The sequence below is a fragment of the Malania oleifera genome, chromosome 2, assembly GCF_029873635.1.
Source record: "Malania oleifera isolate guangnan ecotype guangnan chromosome 2, ASM2987363v1, whole genome shotgun sequence".
Taxonomy (NCBI): domain Eukaryota; kingdom Viridiplantae; phylum Streptophyta; class Magnoliopsida; order Santalales; family Ximeniaceae; genus Malania; species Malania oleifera.
In genome coordinates, this window is record NC_080418.1 from 18,991,216 (window position 1) to 19,014,656 (window position 23,441).

Here is a 23,441-nt window from a genome sequence, read left to right on the forward strand (position 1 = left end):
AGTTTGTAGTGGGAGATTATTAAGCAAATATGAAAACGGAGAATTAAATGATGAGACTTAAGGGCCTTGATGAGGATGAGCTGCATATGAGAATGAGTCGCAGAGGAGCCAGTTTTCTTGTGTTGGAATGATAATGTCGCTTGCCAATTCATCCCATTAAATCACAATAACTCCCTTCTTTTACTATCCATTCTATGTATCTATATAATGAGAGTAATTGTGTGTGAATGTGTAAGAAGTGAGAGTGAGCAAAGAGTGTGCGAGTATTGTGCTGAAGGTAAGAGAGAGAAAGGTATGGAAAGGGTTGAGTTGAGTGGTGTCTCCTCCTCCTATTTTTCTCCCAGATTATAGTAAATTCAGGTGTGCACCGTGGACGTAGGTCATATTAGACCGAACCACATAAATCTGGTGTTTTTATTTTGTGTACTTGTTTTTGCTTGTGTGATTATTGTTTCTAGATCTCTATCATATATATACCATAAAATCATCAGAAAAGATTATTTAATTAGTCTGCAAATTAAAGAGCACAGGAGAGGAAATTAAATTAATTTAGCTTACAAGTTGTAGATGTGGAAAGGGCTAATAATAAGAGCAATATTAAGATTGAGAAGAGATGGCAATTAGCCATGGAGGGCTGATGATAAAAGATGAATTACTTATCGAGTCTTGCATGCAGCTAGCTGCATCTATATATATATGCAGTAGACTTGGACGTCGTGTGTTGGGAGTCATGACAGTTGGAACCGTGAAACAAGTTATAATAGTGGAACAAGTCATGCTGGCTGTGTTTGATCTAAGAATGAAGTTGGACTTTTGATTTTAAGGTTTCAAATCTGATTTTTCATTTACAATTTACTTAGTGAATTTAAGGAATGTACTGACGACAATATTTTCATCCTCTGATTTGATACTACGTGGATGAGTTTGATGCGTTCACTCGGTTGGAGTTTCAGATCATGAAAAAAGAATATATATATATATATATATAGTATCATGGATGAGTTTGATGCGTTCACTCGGTTGGAGTTTCAGATCATGAAAAAAGGATATATATATATATATATATATAGAACAAGTCATAAATATGATTTAATTCAATTGTTTATTTTAAATAACAAAAGGCCTGATTATCTTTTTCGTAAGTTTGTGGAATGGATGATGGTGATGGTGCACTCGACTTTTACTTACAAGATGGATTCTTCTAAGAGGAACCTCGTTTTGCATGTAGTGTGCATCTACAAGAAAGATATTGATTTTTTTTTTAATTTGACAAAAACAATATAAAAAAAAAACTTTAAAATCTATGAAGTTTCAAAAAGAAGAACCATACGTAGATTTTATAAATCACATGCTATATATATATATATATATATATATTGTACTTTTACCTCCACTCTTGATGGTAAGTTAATGTAGTTAATTAAAAAGGGTATAAGTGTTTTAAAAATCAAATGATAAGAAAACTATGTAGATTTTATAAATCTTAAGGCGCCATTTGGATGAAGTATTTTGTTTAGAAAAATAAAAGGAAAGAAAAATAAGATGGAAATGTGTCTACTATTTTACTTTACCTGTACATCAAATATTATTAAAAGTAAAAATTTATTCTGACATTATTTAAAATTTATAAAAATCAAAATTTATTTATGTATGAATTTGAAATTTTATGCATTAATTATTGTTAAATATTTTATTTACCTTCTTACTTTCCTCCACAACAAACATGAAAAAGTAAATTATATATATATCCCTTACATTTTTCAAATTCAAAACTAAGCATAAGGGAAATCTACATTTTTCTATCAAAACTAATAAAAAAAAATCAATTTATTTTTGTCCAATATTGTATTACCATCAATTTTTTTTTCTTGAAAAATGTTGATTGTGGAACCAACATTATGTTCTCTTTTTTTTTTTTTTGCATGGAAAATTTGTTAGGATTATGCACACAAATGTAACAAATTAAACAAAACAAAAAATAAAATAAAAATAACACATATTTACTTGGTTTAGTTGTGTGGCTACAAGTGCTATGAAATTTACATTAAAATTTTGTTTATAAGTACATGTTATCAATAAAAAAAATAAAAGACAGTATCTCCCTTATGTTTATTAAAAGGATGAGAGTCTCCTTTGAGGTTTCAAAAATTTTAAGTAGCTCACATGAAATTTTAAAAATTTCACATACCTCTTTTGAGATTTCAAAAAGACGCAGACCTCCTTTTTATATTTGGAAAAAAAAAAAAAAAATTCTTTTAGGAGTACAAGTATCCGAAGATCAAATGTTAGAGGAGCTTACTGAACATTTTAAATTTCAAAGAAGGTTTTTAGGATTTTCAAAATCTTAGGAGAGATACTTGTTTTTTTTTTCAAATCTCGAAAAGGGTACTCTGATAAAAATTGTCCATATGATTTTAACGCCTCGCACAAGGGTGAGTGAATGTATCTTTTCTCATTTCAAATTTTTCTTCAACTTCTTCTTTTTAAATGTAAAAGTCAGCTAAAATGTATTTGATAAATAGTTTTTTTACAAATTTTAAAATGATAGCTTTAAAAAAATTTATGAACTTTTAAAAATACATGGATTTAAAGTTTTTAAAAGCTAAAAGCTAAAAGCTAACTTTTTCCAAATAAATTATTTTATTCCATTATCCTAAAATTTTCAAATATTACAAAATTATCAACACATGAATTACATTTCCTAAAAGAGTAAAAATACATACCTATTTAGCAATTCAAAATATTTTTAAACATATTACAATAATTTCACAAAACATTCAAAATTAATTTTTTTTTCAACAACTCTATTTTCATAGACAACTAAATAATTTGTATAACAATCTCAATTAGGCCTTCTCATTCAAAGAAATCATGACAAGTACAATGAGACATGAGAATTTCTTTAGTCATATGTGTTGATCCTTAGAAATGCAACTATTTTATGCATCTCGTACAGTGACACCCAACATTTTCCTTTAGAAAAGCCTCAATTTTTTCTCCCCGGCTAAGAATATAACCGTCCCACTGTCATTTTTACTCGTACAACGAATTATAAATTTATCTCTCTTTTCTTGCTTTTTTTTTAACTTAAAAAGTAAAAATGAAGAAGTAAAGTTGTGATTTAAGAGGCTAAGAATTTGAACTATATGTTTTTTGAAGTGCACTAAGCCATTCACGTATACAAATGGACGAACATATGAATTATGGCCGAAACAGAGGCTAATAACACGCATGAAACTCTGGTGCCGGCAAAGGAGGGACCTTTTGAAGCCCCAGGTGCAGATCTGCCGTCCAATTCGTGACAATTAGTATTGCCATAAGCACACAAGTTTGGATTGCCGGAAAATCTGTAATTTAAAACAAACGCACACACACACACACAAGGGAAAACATTTTAAAATTTGAACACTTTATTTTTTGGATTGTAGAAAAAAATTGAGCAGCATCTTACGATAGATTAATGTTGGGTTTGGTATTATTGAACGAGAAGGAGGGTATGGCTCCACTGAATTCATTATCTGCTAAATTCCTATGACAAAGAAGGAAAAAAGAAAAAATAGAATGAGACAATAATGTTTTGTTAGTCTCAGTTCATGTTTGGAAGGAAGAGTGGGTTATGGAATGAGCAAATCTATATGTATGTCATTGTATAATCCAAACCAACAAGATCAATGGACTCGAATGAAAAAGAAAAGCACGAGATTATGCATGAAGAGATTAGGAGAAACTTACAACTCTCTTAGTTTAGGTAAGGTAGTTAGAAAATGAGGAATAGCTCCATTCAAGCTATTATTGTGCAAATCTCTGCAATTCAGAAGAAGCATAATAGCTATAAAGTTAAAAGAGCTAAAGATCAGAGAAAGAGAGAGAGATTTCAGCAAAGAACTCACATAATTTCAAGAGCATCCATGACGCTGAAATTTGGAAGTGGCCCAGAAAGTCCATATCCGCCGAGATGCCTAAAAATTTACTCCAGGCATATAGCAAATAAATAGTTTATTTTTAAAAGAATCAAACAGTTTGATGAGAATTTCATTCTAACATTACAGAAATAGAGGATCAAGAAATTTTACAGTGCTGTTACTCGAGGGGGAATATCGTAGCTACAATCCAGCCAGTCCCATGTATAGGGTAATGGAAGACATGGGTCACCATTCCACTCTCTTAACGCATCAAATCTACTCTGCAAAGATGCCAGTGCTTCCACTAAATTCAGGATGCAAAAGAAACAAACATGACAGTAAGTATAGACATAAGGTGGAGAATTCCCAGCAAATTCTAGTTCTAGAAAAGTTATTAGAACCCCAATAATTTGTAACCAATGCTCCCAAGGGTTGCTCAGCTTGTAAAAATTCAAGCCTCTTTTAATTAAATCTCAATATTTGAGCGCTGGGTTATCCAATATTTCCCTAATTAAGATAAGACCTTGAGTGCACTGGGTTGTGAAATAAAATGAGTGCAGTGAAAATTTTTCGACCGAAGAAATGAAGTATATGTATAACCTAACTTCATCATTGCTATTTTAAGTACAAAAATTGTGTAGACGTGAGTATGCTATTATAATGGATTGAAAGAAATATATTCTTACAAGAAATGATTCCTTGTAAGTCTCTTTCATGAATTAGTTAGGTGCTCAAATAGTCTTGGTGACATTACATAAAAATAGTGGTAATACTTTGTACCCAAAGAAAAAAAAGAAAAAAGGAAGGGATACCCACCATCTTTAGCATTGGTTCCCTTTGACAGCGGATGTGTGACTGTGAAAACTTCCAAGGCATTGATGAGAGGAGGAAAGGTATTACCCGAGGTAGCCTGCAGTTTAAATGAAGTTTCAGAAGAAGCATTCTTGTTCTGAACATTTAACATAGTGGCCTCTCCAAAAATTGGGACTATAGGGTCACCAATGGCCTCATTGTCAATGTAAAACTTGAAGGATCTCTTTTTTGTGATGGTCTCATTCACTTCAGCAAAATATAGGTTGACATATATGGGAAGTACTTGGTTGAGCTTGGGAATATTGGTGGCTAAAGATATGGGACTAGAGTGGTTTGCAGAGGAAACTGCATTTAGAAACACGGCCTGTGGAGGGTTGTCTGCAATGCCGACGTCAACGGAGTGGGCCAAATTTTTTAGAGACAAATTTTCTTCGGCGGGGTCTTTTCTTTGCCAAATTCGATCATATACATCCTCTGGATACCTACAAATCAATTTTCAGAACTCTTTGTTGTATGAGACTCGCAAAAACGCAGTATTTATAAGAAGAACATGCATAAAGAAATTAATCAATAAGATTATCCAGTTAACTCAAAAAAGATTAGTAGTTTCATCCCGTAAGAGAATATAGATTGTAGATGATGAAAGTTTAGGGGTCATTTGATATCATTGTAAAAAATTACAGAAAAGAAAAAAAAATCAGAAATAGAAACTAAAAATGAGACATCAGTAACTTACTTGGTCTATATTTATAAAATAAAAAAAATAAAAACTAAATTTAAAAGTACTCATTTTCGTCTTTAAATCTAAAAAAAATTATTAAAATAATAAAATTGCAAAATAATAAGCATTAATAAATACTATAATAAAAATTGTTATAATTATTTTACTTAATTGCTGTAGTTTCAAATTTTACTTTATAATAATTTTTTTATTGAACATAACAATTGAAAATAGAAAAATATTAGCTTTATTATTTTTTTTTTGAAATTTATGTATATTTTTATTTTAATCACATTTAAATCTATATGATCATTTAATTTTAATTTTAAAGTATATAAAATGAATGATTTAATGCCAAAGAACTATTTTTGAATGTTTGAAAAATAGCAAAAATATTTTGCAATTAACCTTATTATTATTTTTAAAATTTATGTATATTTTTATTTTAAATATATTTAAATCTAGATGATCATTTTATTTTAATTTTAATTTAAAAGTGTATAAAACAAATGATTTAATCTATAAAAAAAATTATTTCTATGAACCCAAGTCAAGCATTGACTTTGGGTTTTTTTCATCTAACAGTCTTCCTTTCTCAACCATATGACACCTTTATGGAACGTGAAATGAGAATTAAAAAATTAAATAAAAATTTAAAAATATATATAAAAAAAAATATGAAAAAATAAACTTAATTTCATTTGATGCACTTTTATCAAATTGTATTTAGAAAAAGTTATCAGAACTCCAATACCTTACGATCGGCGCAGAGGAACTAAAGGCCACCCTCCTGGTGTTGATCAAAGCAGAAGAATAATTATGAGCCCGCCGGTACATCTCCGGCGCCAAACTCCGTACTTCCAGCGCAGATATAAAGGCGGGCTGGTCGGGCCGCGTTTGCGCGACGCACACGCTGATCGCCGCATCCCTCTTCACAAAATATATGGCTTCCTCGTAAACCACTTCGTCAAGTTGAGTCACCACGGCGGTCCAGCGGTTGCCGTCAAAGTGGAGGTCGAAGATGGGCGGGGCGTACTTTGTATCGTAGTTGCCGTAGAAGAAGCTGGCCCGAACCAGAACCTGCAGCAGTCTGCCATCCACCGTCTCTTCCTCCGCAGCTGTGACGTTGATGGAGTAGCAATTCTTTTTGCGGGTGGGGAACACCCGGAGGGTACTCAAGGCCCTCTGCGTATGCTGCACCGCCCGGCTCTCCCCATTGTTCATAAGTAAAGCGTCTCCGATCCAGGTGAAGGAGTTTTCGGTGTAGGAATCGGGTGATCCGCAGTCTATGCTCACATTCCCTGCAATTTAATCATATATACAAGTACCATAAATTTATCAGAAAAGTCTGCAAATTAAATGAGTGTGGGGGAGGGTGTCGCTTACAAGCTGCAGAAGTGGAAAGAGCGTGAAGGGCTAATAAGAGCAATATTAAGATTGAGATAAGGTGGCAATTAGCCATGGAGGGCTGATCGATCGATGATGGGGGATGAAGTGAGCAGAGTCATTCAGCTGCGTTTATAAGGAGCGGACTTGGGCGTTGGAACAAGTCAAAATATCACTTCATCCATTTGTTTGTTTTGAGCAAGGAAAGGACTAAGTTTTTACTCCCCCTTTTTATTTTTTTTTGATAAAAGATATAACCTTTATGATATTTAGCAAAAAAAAAAAAAACTAACCTTTACTCATATTTCAAAAGTTTTAAGAATTTTTCTTGAAATTTCAAAAATTCTAGAGACTTCGCCTAAGGTTTGTCAAAAATACACAAACTTTCGCTCCTCCTATTTTGCTAAAAAACAAGTATTTTAAGGAAAACTTTTTGTCCTTTTAACAAACATCATGCTAGATTTATGACATTTTTAAAAAAAATCTTGGAAAATGTCAATAAAAATTTTAAAACTCTTAAAAACTCCTTGTCTTTTTGTCAAACCATAAAGGAGGTGAGGATCTTTTGTCTCCCTTTTTTTAAGCCTATTAGATTTAGTGTTTGTGAGAGTTTCAAGGGAGATCAAATTTTTTAAAGGACTTCCTCTATATTTTTGTTAAATTTCAAGGGAGGTGCATATACTCTTTAAATGACTACTACAAACAATATAAAACTCATAAAAACACTAAATCGTCACATTACAATCTCTTATGCTTATAACAATGCTCAATCATCACATTGTATTTTCTTATTTTAATTATTTTCGGCCATTTTCCAATATTTCACATACAAATAATAAAATAAAACTTCATATAATTTCAAAACTATATATATATATATATATAAGGAATAAATACCATTTCAAAATTTTATTTTGTGAATGTGTTTCTTTCTTATTGCATATGTTCAATGAAATAAAAGATATAAAAGGAATAGCTATTCACTATACTTTCAAATTACATATTAAATATGTTTCATTCTATTTTAAGGAAAAACTATTGTGATATGTGACTCACATACAGAGTGGAAGACAAGTACAAAGAGAAAATACGATGAAAATCAACATGCAGCAAGGGAAACCATCGACGGTAGTCCTGTAATCATCGACGATTTGGAGTAGTGTCTGAGATGTTTTGCTTTCTGCCTGAAACCGTCGACGGTATAACACAAACCGTTGAAGGTTTGGCTCGAAAATCGAGCGCATATTTTCAAATTTTTAATAAAGGACGTTAACTTGGTTGGGGTTTGGAGGGAAATATGTCATTTGTGATGTATTATAATGGTTGTTCATGTCTTTGACACAAGATAGTAATAAATATTGTTGATTGCTCTTGTGGATGTAAGCATTGCAGAACCACGTAATCCTTTGTGTCTCTTTTTTTATTTTTATTTTTTTTCATATAAACTGTGTGGTTGTGTTGTTCTATATTTTCACCGTTAAGTACTACAATACATGCTTGTGTTACTCCGCTATGCATTCAATATTATTCAACAAATTCGTATTAGAGCACTATTGTAATGGCCTCTGAAACTTCTTCTACAAAATTTGACGTTGTCAAGTTTGATGGAATTGGAAATTTTAGTTTATGGTAAAGAAGGGTGAAGGATCTATTAGTGCACCAAGGAATGGTGAAGACCATTTACGGAGTTCAACTAGAAGGCATGGAGGAAGAAAATTTGAAGGAATTGGAAGAAAACGTTGTGGCTATTATCAGATTGTGTTTGGGCGATGACGTGTTGTATCATGTCATGGAAGAGGATTATCCTGCTGCTGTTTGGAAAAAGCTTGAAAGTCGGTATATGTCTGAGTCTCTTACGAATAAACTTTTTCTTAAGCAAAAGTTATATTGGCTTAAGATGGTACTGGAAGGTTCAGATTTAAACCAAAATATCAATGCATTCAATTAAATCTTAAGTGAATTAATGCAGGCTGATTTGAAATTCAAAGAAGATAACAAGACATTGATGTTACTGAATTCCCTACCAGCATCTCACACATAAAAACTTGGTTATGACTTTGACATAGGGTAAAGAAACCCTGAATTTGGAAGAGCTAACAAGCGCATTGTTGGGATTTCACCAAAGAATGAAGATCAGAGATGAAATTTCACATGGTGAAGTACTTGTGGTGAAGGGTAACCACAAACGTGGGAGAGGAAAATTCAAGAATGGATTGAATCAAAATAAGTCTCGATCTCAGTCCAATAAGAAAAAGGACATATATCAAGTGTTTTAAGTGCGATAAAAAGCGACACATAAAATTGGAATTTTCGAAATGGAAGAAAGGGAAAGCTGAAGAATATAAACCATAAAAAAAAAATACCTATTAAACTGATCATAGGAATACTAGTTACAATACCTATTAGCCAAAGAGGATGGTACTTCAAAATCAGAAAATGTAGTTGAAGAAGGAAATTCAAAAAGCAGTGATGGTGATATACTTTCAGTTTCACCAGGGTCGGGTCGCCTCATAGACTCTTGGGTCCTAAACTCAGCGTGTTCTTACCACATGACACCAAAAAAAGAATGGTTCAACACATACATGTAAGTTAATTCTAGCTTTGTCCTAATGGGCAACGATGTTTCGTGTAAAATAATTGGAATAGGAAACGTAAAAATTAAGATGTTTAATGGTAGTGTGAGAACCTTATGTGATGTAAGCCACACACCAGATCTACGGAAGAGTTTAATTTCATTAGGCACTTTGGATTGTAACAAATTCAGTTACAAGTCTGAAAGTGGGATTATGAAAGTGTGTAAAGGCGCTCTAATAGGGTTGAAAGAGCAAAAGTTATCGGGAAACATCTATGCACTACTAGGCACTACAGTTGTAGGTGGAGCCGCAATCGTAGATTCTTAATTTGATGATACCGTTTTGTGACATATGCGGTTAGGGTGTATGGGTGAGCATGGGATGAAGAAATTTTATAAGAGGAAACTCTTGAAGGGTATGAAAACATGCAAGCTGAATTTCTGTAAGTTTTGTGTTCTTGGGAAGTAGAATAGGGTGTAGCCCAAAATAGCAACTCACACGACGGAAGGTATTCTTGATTATATTCATTATGATGTTTGGGGGCCGGTGAGAGTAGCATCATAGGGGGGGCATATATATTTTTTGAGTTTCATTGATGATTACTCACGAAAGGTCCGAGTGTACTTCATGCGGCACAAGTCAGATATATTTTACAGGTTTAAATTGTGGAAAGCTAAGGTGAAAAACTAGTCCAAGAGAAGAACTAAATGCCTTAGCTCAGACAATGTGATCGAGTATGCTGATTCGAGGTTCATAGAGTTCTGTGAGTAACATGGCATTGTAAAGACCCGAACCAAAGAAATAAAGGAAAATATATAAAAGAAGAGGAAGGAAGGAAATTGGTTTGGCATAGGACCAAATCTTCAACGGTTTCAGGAAGTCTTAGAAAAATCGTTGACGTTTACAACTACAGAGAGCAATTTAAGTGACAAATCGTCGACGGTTTCCTATGGGCCAACATCTCTATAAGTAGGTTTGAGCTCATTTTTTTTAGAAAATTTTCTTTCCTCTCTTTCTTTCTACTAGGGTTTCGACCCTCCAGTTGATTTGTCTCTCTCCTTTGTGTCTCTCACTCTCCTAAGGTCTCTCAGCACTCCGATTAGCTCTCCAATCATCCCTCTCCATTCTCGGCTTGCCGGCTTTCTCTCGACGGCAAGTTTATGAAAGCTAGGGTTTTTTTCTAGGGAACTGGGTAGGCAAATTTTCAGGAACAGGTAAGGGGAATAAATTATGCCAACTTTTTATTAAATTTGAACCAATTAAACTAAAGTTTATCATACTAGAAATGTTATACTAGTTGTATTTCAAAATCAAACCGAATGAAGTTGAGTGTGGGTATGGGGATTATATTATATCAGTTTAATTTGGAAATGGAACCTTTTAAAATTTAGTATGTGAATACACATCATATGATATTTTCTAAATGTAATATACGTATGAAATCGATGGCTTTGGTGATTATACACGCATTTTGGGAAAAATAAGGTGAGTAGGATTGATCATCTCCGTTTTCCTGTAAACTATATATTTCGAGTTAGATTAAAATGGTAGAGATGATTATACCCTGGATTTCATTAAAATAAACTGAGTATTATATAATATATGTTCTCCAATTAAATTATTAGGGTATGATATAACATTTAAAACATGTGGCATGAAATTAATTCTTCATAATAAATCGGTTGTGAGTACTGTGGTAGATAAATTTATATGCTTGGATGCTTTGTTTGTGTGGTTATTCGTGTATTTCACAGTATAACGTTGGTAGGCCTAAGGAGTTTGTTATATTGTCCTTGATATAAAAGGCGATATAACATTGGCAGGAATGAGGAGTTCGTTATATTGTCATTTATATAAAGGGGGTAAAACGTTGGCAGTGAATGAGGACGTCGTCTTATTGATTTACTATGCATAGGTCATTGTGAAAGAGTAATAGTTGTTTGTTGTGAAGTATGTGCTGAGAACGATGGGGAGGAATGCTCAGTACGTAGAAGGACCGATGGGGAGGGATGCCCTGAGAACCACGGGAAGTGAAGGGAAGTGAAGTATTTGTGCATTATCCTTTGTGGATGTGAGTACTTGTACGTGAATTAAATGTATTGTGATTGTTGTTGTAATATGGTATTACGTACAATACGTGTATACAATTTTCTATGGTATGACTGATGATATAGGCGCGAGTTACAGTTTATAAATGTAGTTTCTTTGTGTTAAAGTAATGGTTATATTTTATATACACTAAAACTCATGTTAGCAACGCATTGGTAATAACTTATTATGCCTTACTGAAAAGTGTCTCACCCTAGCGAATTATTAACTTTTCAGATCCTTTTGGAGATCGGGCTTAGAAAGCTTGGGAAGGGGTTTTTTTTTTTTCTTTTATTATTATTTTTTGGTAACTATGAGTTGTTGTAAGATATGGAACTTTATGTTTTTTTTTTTAAACCCTTGGATTGTAATAACGCTATTTAGAGATGCTCATATTAGTGATAGTATAGAACTCTAGTATTTTATTTGAGGATGTTTAATTATTTCTCGCTGCTTGGATGATATTTTTGGTATCAGAGATTGTGAATGGAACACATAATACCCTGGACCCCACTCTCAGGTTTAGGGTGTTGCACAGCATAAGGAGACATTTCATAGTTTGCCGAACACCACAACAAAATGGTGTGGCTAAAAGGATGAACCAAACTCTGGTTAAGAGAGCTTGGTGTCTCAGGCTAAATACAGGGCTAGAAAAGAACTTCTGGGTCGAGGCAGTTAATATGGCTTGCTTCTTGGTAAACTGATCACCAAGGGCATCACTAGAAGGGAAAGTTGCAGAGGAGGTTTAGACAAGTAATGTTGTAGACTACTCCAGTATAAGGGTATTTGATTGTCTAGCTTATGTGCACATATCTAGTAAGGAGAAATCAAAACTTGACACAAAGTCTAGATGCTGCATTTTTCTAGGGTATCAAAAAGGTATGAAAGGGGTTCAAGTTGTGGGATCCAATGACAAATAAGGTGGTGATAAGTAAATATGTAGTTTTTTATGAGAAAGCTATGGTGAAGCGTACTCAAGAAGATAATGAAGAGAAATAGAAGCCAGAAAACTGGAGTAGAGATGAGCATGTTGTGCAGGTGGAGTTAGAGACTCAGGGCAATGATCATGGTCTCCCAATTTGCAGAGAGTTCTAGCTCATGAAACTAACAAGTTGATAATGTTTCTATACGGAGATCCAGATGCACTATCAAACCATTGCCCAAGTATGGATTTGATGATCTAGTATCTTATGCTTTCATTACCAATTGCAAGGATCCAACTACTTTTCAAGAGACAGTGCACGACCAAGAGAAAATTATATGGATGAGTGCTATGATGGAGGAAATGGAGTCGTTGCATAAGAACCAGACATAGGACTTATTGGAGCTTCCAGGTGGGAAGGGGGCGATAAGTTACAAGTGGCTATATAGGAAGAAGGAAGCAATTTTAGAAAAGGGATGAGAGAACTTCACGGTACGATTAGTGGCAAAGGGATACTCACAAAATAAATGAGTAGATTATGATGAAATATTCTCAACTGTGGTCAGACACACTTCCATTAGGGTAGTGTTGGGATTAGTGGCACATTATGATATGCAGTTGGAACAAATGGATGTGAAGACAACATTTCTCCATGGTGATTGAAGGAGCAGATCTATATGGTACAACCAAAAGGATTCAGTCAACCCAGGCAAGAGTATTTGGTTTGCAAATGGAAGAAGTCTCTTTACGGACTGAAACAGTCACCGAGGCAATGGTACAAACGTTTTGATTCCTATATGATCCTGATAAGCTATAGGAGGTGTGAGTATGATTGTTGCGTATATGTCAAGAATCTTGATGATGGTTCTCTTATTTTCTTATTGTTGTATATTGATGACATGCTAATTGCTGTGAAGGACAAAACTGAGGTAAATCAGTTAAAGATTCTGTTGAGTTAAAAGAATGGCATGAAAGATCTTGATGCAGCCAAGAAGATACTTGGGATGGAGATACGTTGGGACAAAACTACATAGAGATTGTGGTTATCTCAGGGTAATTATGTGGAGAAGGTGTTTGAGTGGTTTAGCATGGTTGATGCAAAACCGCTAAGCACACCTTTAGCGAATCACTTTAAATTGTTTACCACTGAATTGCCAAGGACGGATGATAATATGCGGGACATGTCAAAGGTCCCCTATGCTAGTGATGTGAGATGTTTAATGTATGTCATGGTATGTGCAAAACCAAACTTGACGCATGCAGTCAGTGTGGTGAGTAAGTTTTTTTCAAATCTGGGTAGACAACATTAGGATGTCGTCAAGTGGATTTTCATATTCTTATAGGCTACTTTTAACCATGGCATCATGTTCGGAAAGCAAGAAAGTGATTTTTCAGTTGTGGGGTATGTTGATGCAGATTATGCAGGAGATTTGGATGACAGAAGGTCTATAACGGGGTATGTATTCACCCCCTTGTGAGAGGATCTATTTATTGGAGGTCCATGGTACAATCTCGGGTGGCATTATCAACAACTGAGTTGGAGTATATGACAGTCGTCGAAACTACAAAGGAAGTGATGTGGCTTACTGGTTTAGTCAAGGAGTTGGGCATATAACAAGATGGAGTTGAGCTACGTTGTGACAATCATAGTGCCATCTATTTGGTGAAGAATCAAGTGTATCATGCTAGAACCAAACATATAGATGTAAGATTCCACAGGATTCGGAAGTTGATTTCTTCAGGTGAACTTATGCTTGAGAAAGTTCACACCTCTAAGAATGTAGTAGATATCTTAACGAAGCCAATTACCGTGGATAAATTCAAGCATTGCTTGGACTTGCTTCATGTCTCCATTTGCTAGAAAGGAAACAGTCCTAAGATCAATGTGGAGCAACGAGTTTATGTTTTCAGTTTCTCCTAAACGACGTATGTGCGCCAAGGTTGAGATTGTTGTGATAGCTGGCTCACATATAGAGTAGAAGACATGCACAAAGAGAAAACATGATGAAAATCAACATGCAGTAGGGGAAACCGTCAACAGTGGAGCAACGAGTTTATGTTTTCAGTTTCTCCTAAACAACGTATATGTGCCAACGTGGAGATTGTTGTGATAGCTGGCTCACATATAGAGTAGAAGACATGCGCAAAGAGAAAACATAATGAAAATCAACATGCAGTAGGGGAAACCGTCGACAGTATGACACAAATCGTCGACGGTTTGGCTTGGGAACCCAACGCAGATTTTCAAATTTCGAATCAGGGAAGTTAAGGTTGTTGGGGTTTGGAGGGAGAGCCCCTAGGAACTCTATTTATATATCATTTGTGATATATTGTAATGCTTGTTCCTATCTTAAACACAAGATAGTAAGAAATACAACCGATTGCTCCTATGGATGTAGGCATTATTGAACCATGTAATCCTTGGGTCTCTTTTGTTAATTTTTTTTTTTTCACATAAACTTTGTGATTGTGTTGTTCTATATTTTGACCATTAAGTGCTACAATACATACTTGTGTTATTTCGTTATTCATTCGATTTTATATAACAATAACTACTATGCAAAACAAATGTGCATGAGATTAGGGTTTCAACGTTTCACTATAAGTATGTTATTGATAGTTCTTAAATGAAAACTTTAAAATGCTCTCACGAAATAATATAACGACCTCACTACACATGTACACATTGGCTTAAATTACACATTTAGATGATGATCGAATTTATCCCACCATATCATCACATTGCACTTCTATTAGGAATATCCTACTTATTATACATTTTAATTGTATATGCATGCCTTCTAAATATAAGTCACAATTCAAGATTTATCAAAAAAAGACTTGTTCAAGAACATTGTTTACCTGTCACAAGATCCCACAATACTATCCTTGCAAGCAAAAGCATAATGTATTTTCCTACATGCCCTTTGATGTCATGACTTGATGAAATCCCTCCATTTTTGCTAGTTGAAGTCCAATATTTACAGTGTGTTTGTATTTAATTTCCCATTAGAGTCTAAAATAGTAAAAAGCTTTAACATCTAGATTTTTTTTTTTTTTTTTGAGAGAGAGAGAGAGAGATAACGTTTTATTTTTTAATTTTTTTTTAAAATCTAAACTTATCTTAAATTGGTTCAATTTATTGATTATCTTTATTATGTACTTAAAAAAAATTAATTCTATTTGGAATCTTGGACCAAAATTGAATCAAAAACAAATACTTAAACCAAATTAATTGTCTTTGATTTCACTCTTTTATTTGCTCAGACTTTAAAAATGGTTCATTTTTTTAAATAAAAAAATGACTTTGAATTCAGATCTATGTGAGTTTGGATGAAATTTTTAATATAACTTCATATGTGTGGCATTAAAATAAAATTGATTAGGGTATTAATGTTGTTGACTTTTTGAATCCAATCCCTAATTTTGATCAAAACAAACCGCAAGTTACTTATGTGTGCACTCAGTACTTGAATTGGTCTTTAATTCAAACACACACATAAGGCACGGAATTGGAAGCCAAAAATGACGTAAAGCGCACATATTCCTAGCATATTCTATGAAGTTTCAGGAAAGTAAAGAAGAAGAAGACTTATTATTTATTTTGTATAATGTATTTTGTTTCATTATTTGGGTCTGTAATGTTCTGTAATATTTACATCTGCATGCATTATAGGGATGAATGCTCAAAGACCATAGGCTGACCATTAGGTCCTAAATGCTATAACTTATTCACACATGGTTGTATAAGTTCAAGGACAAAAACAAGGCTTACATGGACTTTGATCGACCAACGCAAGATATTTTGGGTTTAATTAAAAGGCCTAGGCCACTCTTGTGATGTTTCGGGCGACCGAACCTTGGCAATATAAAATGCCTCGGTCGACTGAATTGGATGGAGGTCAACAGTTGACCAAACCTCGAGCGACCGAACCAAAATGAACTGATTGTCCACGGTCGCCCAAACGCTCAAAGTAACCTTTCCCTTTGTCCCCAGGTGCCCGAACTCTAAGTTCAAATATACATCAAGCAACTGAAGTATGAAGTTCGGCATATCAAACTGACCACTAGGCGACCGAACCTCGAGCATTTGGAAAATCGCCTTAACCCAGCCACCTGAACCTTCCCTCGAGCATCTGAAGCCAGAAAGTGAACTTTTTTTACTGTGTCTGTTTGGGCAACCGGCCCTATGGAACGGGCAACTGAAACTCTCGAGTTGCCATATTTTTAACCGTGGTAACTTGCTCTATTCAGGGGTTAATTATTAATTAAACTTTTCAAAAATTCCCTCCATGTCTCTAACGGTCTAAAATTAAGGAATCTCTATATATACCCCTTCACTTGTCATAATTAAAGAGAGATTAGCATTTTGATTAAGTAAAATTCTCTCTAAATTTTTTGTACTCTCATTTGCTTACACTTCATTTTTCAAGCATATTGTACACTCTCTCTTTGATTCTTTCTTACAAAAATATTTTTAGCAAAGAGCATCATTATTTCATATACTCTTCACTTTGCAAATCAAGTGCAACTATGAAGTGTGTTAATTTGATCTTCATATTTGTGTGCTAAACTCATATATCATTTTATTAAAGCTTATACTCTTGCACATCCATATTATTTAGAAAATCATTCTTGAGAGTTAGCTTTGTGATTTTCCCATATTGTTTTATTTTGATAAATCTTGTTTGGGAAAATTTAATCTTTTTCTTGTGAATCTTTGCATCCATATTGCAAAATTCAAAAGCTTGCATATTATTCTTTTGATAAAACCTTTGCAAGCTTAAACCCTAATATCCATTGTACTTGATTTTTGATAAAATATTTTTTGTTGGATATTTGCTTAGGGTTTTAAAGTCCCTTTGAAAATACTATCTTGAATTAAGGGACTCACTCTCACATATATACATACACATATTATTGAGAGTTGACACATAGATTTACAAGGTCTCACTTGAGCACAAATCTTTATCATTTACGAGTGATATTTTGGGCTGTAATTTTTGAACACATCTACTTGTATTAGAAGCATTTTTTTGTACACAATATTTGATTATATGTTGTACTCCTGACATATAGTCAGAAGAGGAAACTACTCCTGTGACTAGTCTTGGACTAGCTCAGACCCGGTTAAGAGAACTAGGAGTACCAGCCTATAAGGTGTTGTAAATGGTGTCATTCCACCCGTTAAGTGAGCAATAGTGGTAATTCTAAAACTTGCAAGTTGAGGCGGGGACGTAGGCAGCATTGGCCAAACCTCAATAACATTTCTTGTGTCTGCCTTTAATTTCCGCATTTTAAATTTCAGCACTTGAATGTTTGTGTTTAATTGTTTAAATATTTGATTGGGTTTATGATTATATAGAAAGATCCTATGTTTGTTCAATACTATTTGAGAAATCTGAATTGACTTAGGAGAAAAGTTTTCAATTTTTAATTCACCCCCCTCTTGGGAATACACAAATTCCAACAAATGTTTAATAATCAAAATTTAGCTACTTCCCTTGATTTATATTTTGGCACTCGTATTTGCTGCATGCATCTATTTTTTTTGTAAATTTTCCATTTTTATAGTACACTAGTCACTGCACATGTGCATTGCACATGGACAAATTAATTTATGGCTTGCTTATTTAATTTAAAATATTAATTATCTAAATTGATCTAAGCATGTGTAAAAATAATAGCCAATCTTTTCTCCATACTCTTTCTTGCCTCTTCTCCATGATTTGAAAATGAGACCTCTAATATAAAAGTTTTAAATTATAACAAAAAGAAATAAATTGATACCTCATATAAAGCATAAAAACAAATTAAACACTTGATTATTATATGCTTAAATTCGTAACAATGTGTAATGGCTATGATAAAAGGAAAAAAGAAAAAAGAGAAAGAAAAAGATGTTTTGTAGTTTAGACTCAATACTAAGAGAGGAAGGTTACCAAATCCATTTTTTTCTTAGAGGCATTTCTATACTCATTTCTTACATAAAATGATACTTTTTTTTTAATGAAATAGTTACAAGCTGTGATAGTTTTTGCAAATGAAAGTGTACAAGATTCACTTTCACCATATATAAAAAATTTTTGTTTGCTACACATCCAGTAATACATATACTTATTTTTTTAGTCTCTATATTTCATTTTACTCTTCAAAGAATCATATGGCATTTAAAAAATAATTCAGACCATAACAAAAGAAAGGTAGCTGTTGTAAATTGTGGCTCACATACTAAGTGGATAGCATACACAAAGGGAAAGCATGACGGAAATCAAGTAGCAACAAAGGAAATCGTCGACAGTAAGGCTTTAATCGTCGACGATTTGGCCCAAACCATCGACGGTTTGGCTCAAGACACTTAGTGCAGATTTCAAATTTTGAACAATGGACGTTAATATGGTTGGGGTTTGGAGGGAAAACCTATGGTAACTCTATATATAAGTTATATTTGATGTATATAGAGTGTTGGTTGATAGTTGTTGAGAGAATTATTGAGAGGATTGTATTGTTCTTATAATTTACATGCACTACAAGAAAACTGGTGACAACTGTCACTAATACTGCACTTTTAGTGACGAAATTCAATTCGTCACTAATACTTCCATCACTAAAAACCAACTTCCCCGCGCAAACCATTTCTAGAAACCACTTTTTATGTGTAAACTATCTCGGAAAAATATTAGCAACGATTCACAGGGTATTATTACCGATTTCAATGCGTCACTAAAAGTCTCTTATTAGAGTGACAGTTAATAAACCATCACTAATAGTATTGTACAATATAAATAGCTAGTACTAGTGACGATTTATAAACCTTCACTTTTCAGTTATTTCAAAAATATAAAAATAATTTATTTAACTATATTAGTGACAGTTTGTCAAATTCGTCACTAATAATAGGGTGTTAGTGACGATTCAAGGATTCGTCACTAACAGTGTTTTTATTTAGAAAATATAAAAATAATTTAGTTTAGAATATTAATGACGATTTGGCAAATTTGTCACTAATAATAGGGTATTAGTGACAGTTCAAGGATTCGTCACTAATAGTGTTTTTATTTAAAAAAATATAAATATAATTTAGTTAAGAATATTAGTGACGGTTTGGCAAATTTGTCACTAATAATAGGGTATTAGTAATGGCTCAAGGATTCGTCACTAATAGTGTTTTTATTTACAAAATATAGAAATAATTTAGTTAAGAGTATTAGTGACGGTTTGAAACTCAAGGTGTAGCCCCAAGAGGGGGGTGAATAGGGTTATTAAAATTTTCTTTAAATTCTTTTTATGAATTCTCAATCTTTTGTTAATTTAGCAATCACAAAACCAAAACTTAATTAAATAATCAATCCACAAACCAATATTCAATCAATCAAATCACCAATCAACAATTAAACCAATCAACCACAAAATACCCAATCAAGATATGATATGCAGCTATTTGGTAATTTTCAGCTTTTGTAAGAACTCAAGGTATTTGTTTGTAGCCCTTTGTATATGAATGAAATTTGCTTGCTCTCTCTCAACTAAGATTTCCGCAACTGATTAAACAACGCACTCCCTTTTGGGTTTCCACAAAAGTTTAATCAAACGTACTTTCTTAAGTTAAAAGTCTTCTTAATCTTGGTTTTGATTTTCAGCGACCTGCACTTAGCATACACACCACACAATATATATATATATATATATATATATATATATATATATATATATATATGCTGAAAGTAAAAAGAAGGGTAAGAGTGAGACTAAGATTTTTACGAGGTTCGGCTTATACCCAACCTACATCCTCGCCTTAGGCCAATACCACCTAATGATTCCACTATAGCACTCCTTTCCGGGCGGAGCAAATCTTTACAAATCCCTCCTTAAGGGTAGAGCTCCCTCTCCAAGCGATACCCCACGCTCGGTCACTCCTTCAATAGGCTATAGCAATGTCTCACCAAGCGATAACCCACACTCGGTACAACGATCCAAACAATCCTTAAATCGTCAAAGAACTATAAAATAAGAACAAGTATTGGTGTACAAAGACACTCTCACAACAGAGATAATTAGTACAAGTTAAAGCATTAATATACTTCAAATCAAATATCAAATAGACAATATGAAGCTCAAGAATGAATATCATCAGAGGTTCTTTCAAGAATTTGAGAAACACGGTAGAAAATTAAGAACCATAGGCTTTTGATCAGCAAAATATCAGTAGTATTCTTCAGCAAGAGTTTGAGCAAGAGAGAGCTTTAGAAGAGTTTGAAATTTCAATGCTTGAATGTTGATTGTAATGCTTAGTGTATTGAATTCCTTGGGTTTAGGGAGCATTTATAGAGTTTTAGAAAGTGATTCCTTGTTTCCCACATTACTTGGAGTGTCCCCTAAGTTTTTACAACGTTTAGATTTGAAAAACTTATTTTTAGAATTTTTCCGTTGCTGTTTAAAATTTAAATTCTCCGCAGGTCAGTCGACTGGGTTACTCGACTGGGCCTGTTCTATATGGGGTTAGTCAACTGGATCCATTCTGTCTGTCCAGAAATTAAATGAAATAATTGTCAATCGACTAAGCTTTCTGGTCAGTCGACTGGACAGTCAATTTTTCACAACTTTCATATTTTTAATACTTTGAACCCTTGATTTTCGAAAAACTCAAATGTTACTTTAAAAATAATTTTTCAGGGTTTTCAAAAATTGGTCTCTAAGTCTATATTGTATCCTAAAGAGCTTCATATATCTATATTAATATTGAATGAAGTACTTACATATAACTTCTTAAACATAGACACTTTAAGCACTAAGTCTTCATGCGTTTTCCATTTCTTGAGGTCCATCTTGTCTTCATGTCTCAATAAGCTTTAAACTTTCGAAATGTCTAGTGTTGAAATCAATCTTCAATATCCATTCCTCTCCAATGCTTCAATATCTGTTAAGCTTTCATTCGATTTACTTTAAGTGTAAGCTTTCTCCTTTGATAAGGCTTGTAAGCATTTTGAATATTTAATCCTGAAACATTATCACTTTAATTAATACATGTTAAGTTCCTCCGATTTGTTATCATCAAAACAAGATTTTAAGCCTTGTATGGCCAACAGGTTTGGGAAATTCGTCACTAATAATAGGGTATTAGTGACGGTTTAAGGATTCGTCATTAATAGTGCTTTGATTTTAAAAATATAGAAATAATTTAGTTAAGAGTATTAGTGATGGTTTGGAAAATTCGTCACTAATAATAGGGTATTAGTGACGGTTTAAAGAACCATCACTAATAGTCTAACTTCAACCTACGCGGATTTCCCCAAATCCTTTCCCTCCAATCCTCCCTCCTTTCCCTCCACCGGATCCTCCTTTCTTTCCCTTTCACCTCCTTCACTTCATAAACATCAAAAGAGCCCAAAAGTCAAAGAGCCTTGCCTGAAGATTCAGAAATTCGACCACAATGGCATATCTAAAGTTGCTCGATGCCCTCTCCCTCTGCTGTAGGTGAACAAGCTGTCTAAAACCGCCATGTTACCTTCTACTTCTAGGGCGTCTCATCTGTCCACCTTGTTTAACGATGAAGGGATCCTGCACATTTTCGGTCTATTCTTCATTCAATCTATTCACGGACCTGACCAGAAGCGAGACAGCCCTACAGCAGAAACTAAACAGCCCCTATTAAATAGAGCGAACGTTGGAATCGCCCTGAACAAAGAAGTTGCCTCGCCCTATCATTAAATCCGACCACTCTCCGCAAGTGTTATGTGCTTTGATCCGCAAAGATCTCAGATCTGAACAGGTACAATCTTCTACATTTTTTTTTTTTGCATTAATCAACCGCTAATTTTTCACTTTCATTTTTCTAATTCTTTGTATTGATCCATTTTTTTTGTTTTTTCCTCTGGGGTAAAAATCTGCTTGATAAAATTTCTAGGTATTGTCTATGTCGCTGAACCTATTCGAATTCCTAGTAGATCCATTATCAAATAATCTATTCGAATTCCCAGTAGAAAGGACACCCTAAGAACCGCCACTGACGCCATATTTTATGTATTTATTTAGCACTTTTATCCTCCCCTTTCCCCCTTATTTAAGTGGCAGATTTGATCTTGCTACAAAACTAAAACTCTCTTATCAACAGTTGGGAAATTCTCAGTTCATGTGATCTGTGTTCCCTTGGGTAATGATGTATGGATTTCTTTCCTTTTTGGAGTAACCAGCTAGGTTTCCACATTCACCTGATTAGTTCAATGTGAGTTGTTTTTTAGCTTTGGCGAAGAGACAACACATCTTGCCTTTTTAAAATGTTAGTTATTGCAAGTGATTTGGATTACCAGGCTACTAAGGTTTGCGCTGATGAGACTGAAATCTTTGGTCATAATTGCAAAGATGTTACTGTTCTTTTGCTTTGTACAAGTCATTGGACACATGTTTTGTGTGTAATGTCTTCATTTATTTTTATTTTTTTATAAAATTAATGAAATCTCACTATGAGTAAATATGTTGGACAAAGTTTGCTCCAGTGGTAGTAATATGTATTATTAAAATTTAGAATTTGTTTAAATGGACTTTTGGATGTTAACAAAATTTTTGAATACATAACTTATTTTCCTATATTGTATTTCTTTTTTTTCAATTCAACTAATATTTTATAGGGATATTTTACAAAAATAGTAAGCAGGCAACAAAGTAGGGAAATCCCTTTAACATATCCATAGATGGGTGCAGATAACAGAAGAAACAACAAACTTAAACTGACTGATGTTTGGCTCACCTCTAGACTATGTAAAATGATACAACAACATTATACCAATACTATATCATTATTTTTTGTCTTTGTTTCTCTTTGGGTGTCCCCATTCCTTTTATTTTTTTCAGGGGGAGGGGTGTTGAAGAAGGAATGGGGTTGTTTAAGATGTTAGTAACTTTTGGTTTGTAGGTAGAATGAAATGGAAACGTTGATATTTCTCTGACTGCTACGCAATTTTCCACGTACCCCTATATGTTGGATCTTTTGAGTTAGAAGCTTCATGATTTTGGTGTTGTTCACTTCATTCATCATTTTT

At 33.7% G+C, this 23,441-nt stretch overlaps 1 protein-coding gene across 1 annotated transcript; it reads right to left on the minus strand.

Moving 5' to 3' along the window:
• Positions 1-2,828: 2,828 nt before the first annotated feature.
• Positions 2,829-6,931, minus strand: LOC131148741 (probable LRR receptor-like serine/threonine-protein kinase At1g05700). Its single transcript, XM_058098646.1, has 8 exons — positions 6,823-6,931; positions 6,191-6,737; positions 4,719-5,197; positions 4,074-4,206; positions 3,891-3,959; positions 3,733-3,804; positions 3,452-3,529; positions 2,829-3,347 (listed from the first exon to the last, which is right to left on the minus strand). Exons 1-8 carry the CDS (start codon positions 6,896-6,898, stop codon positions 3,173-3,175), a joined length of 1,629 nt encoding a protein of 542 aa, XP_057954629.1. The 5' UTR covers positions 6,899-6,931; the 3' UTR covers positions 2,829-3,172.
• Positions 6,932-23,441: the final 16,510 nt, after the last annotated feature.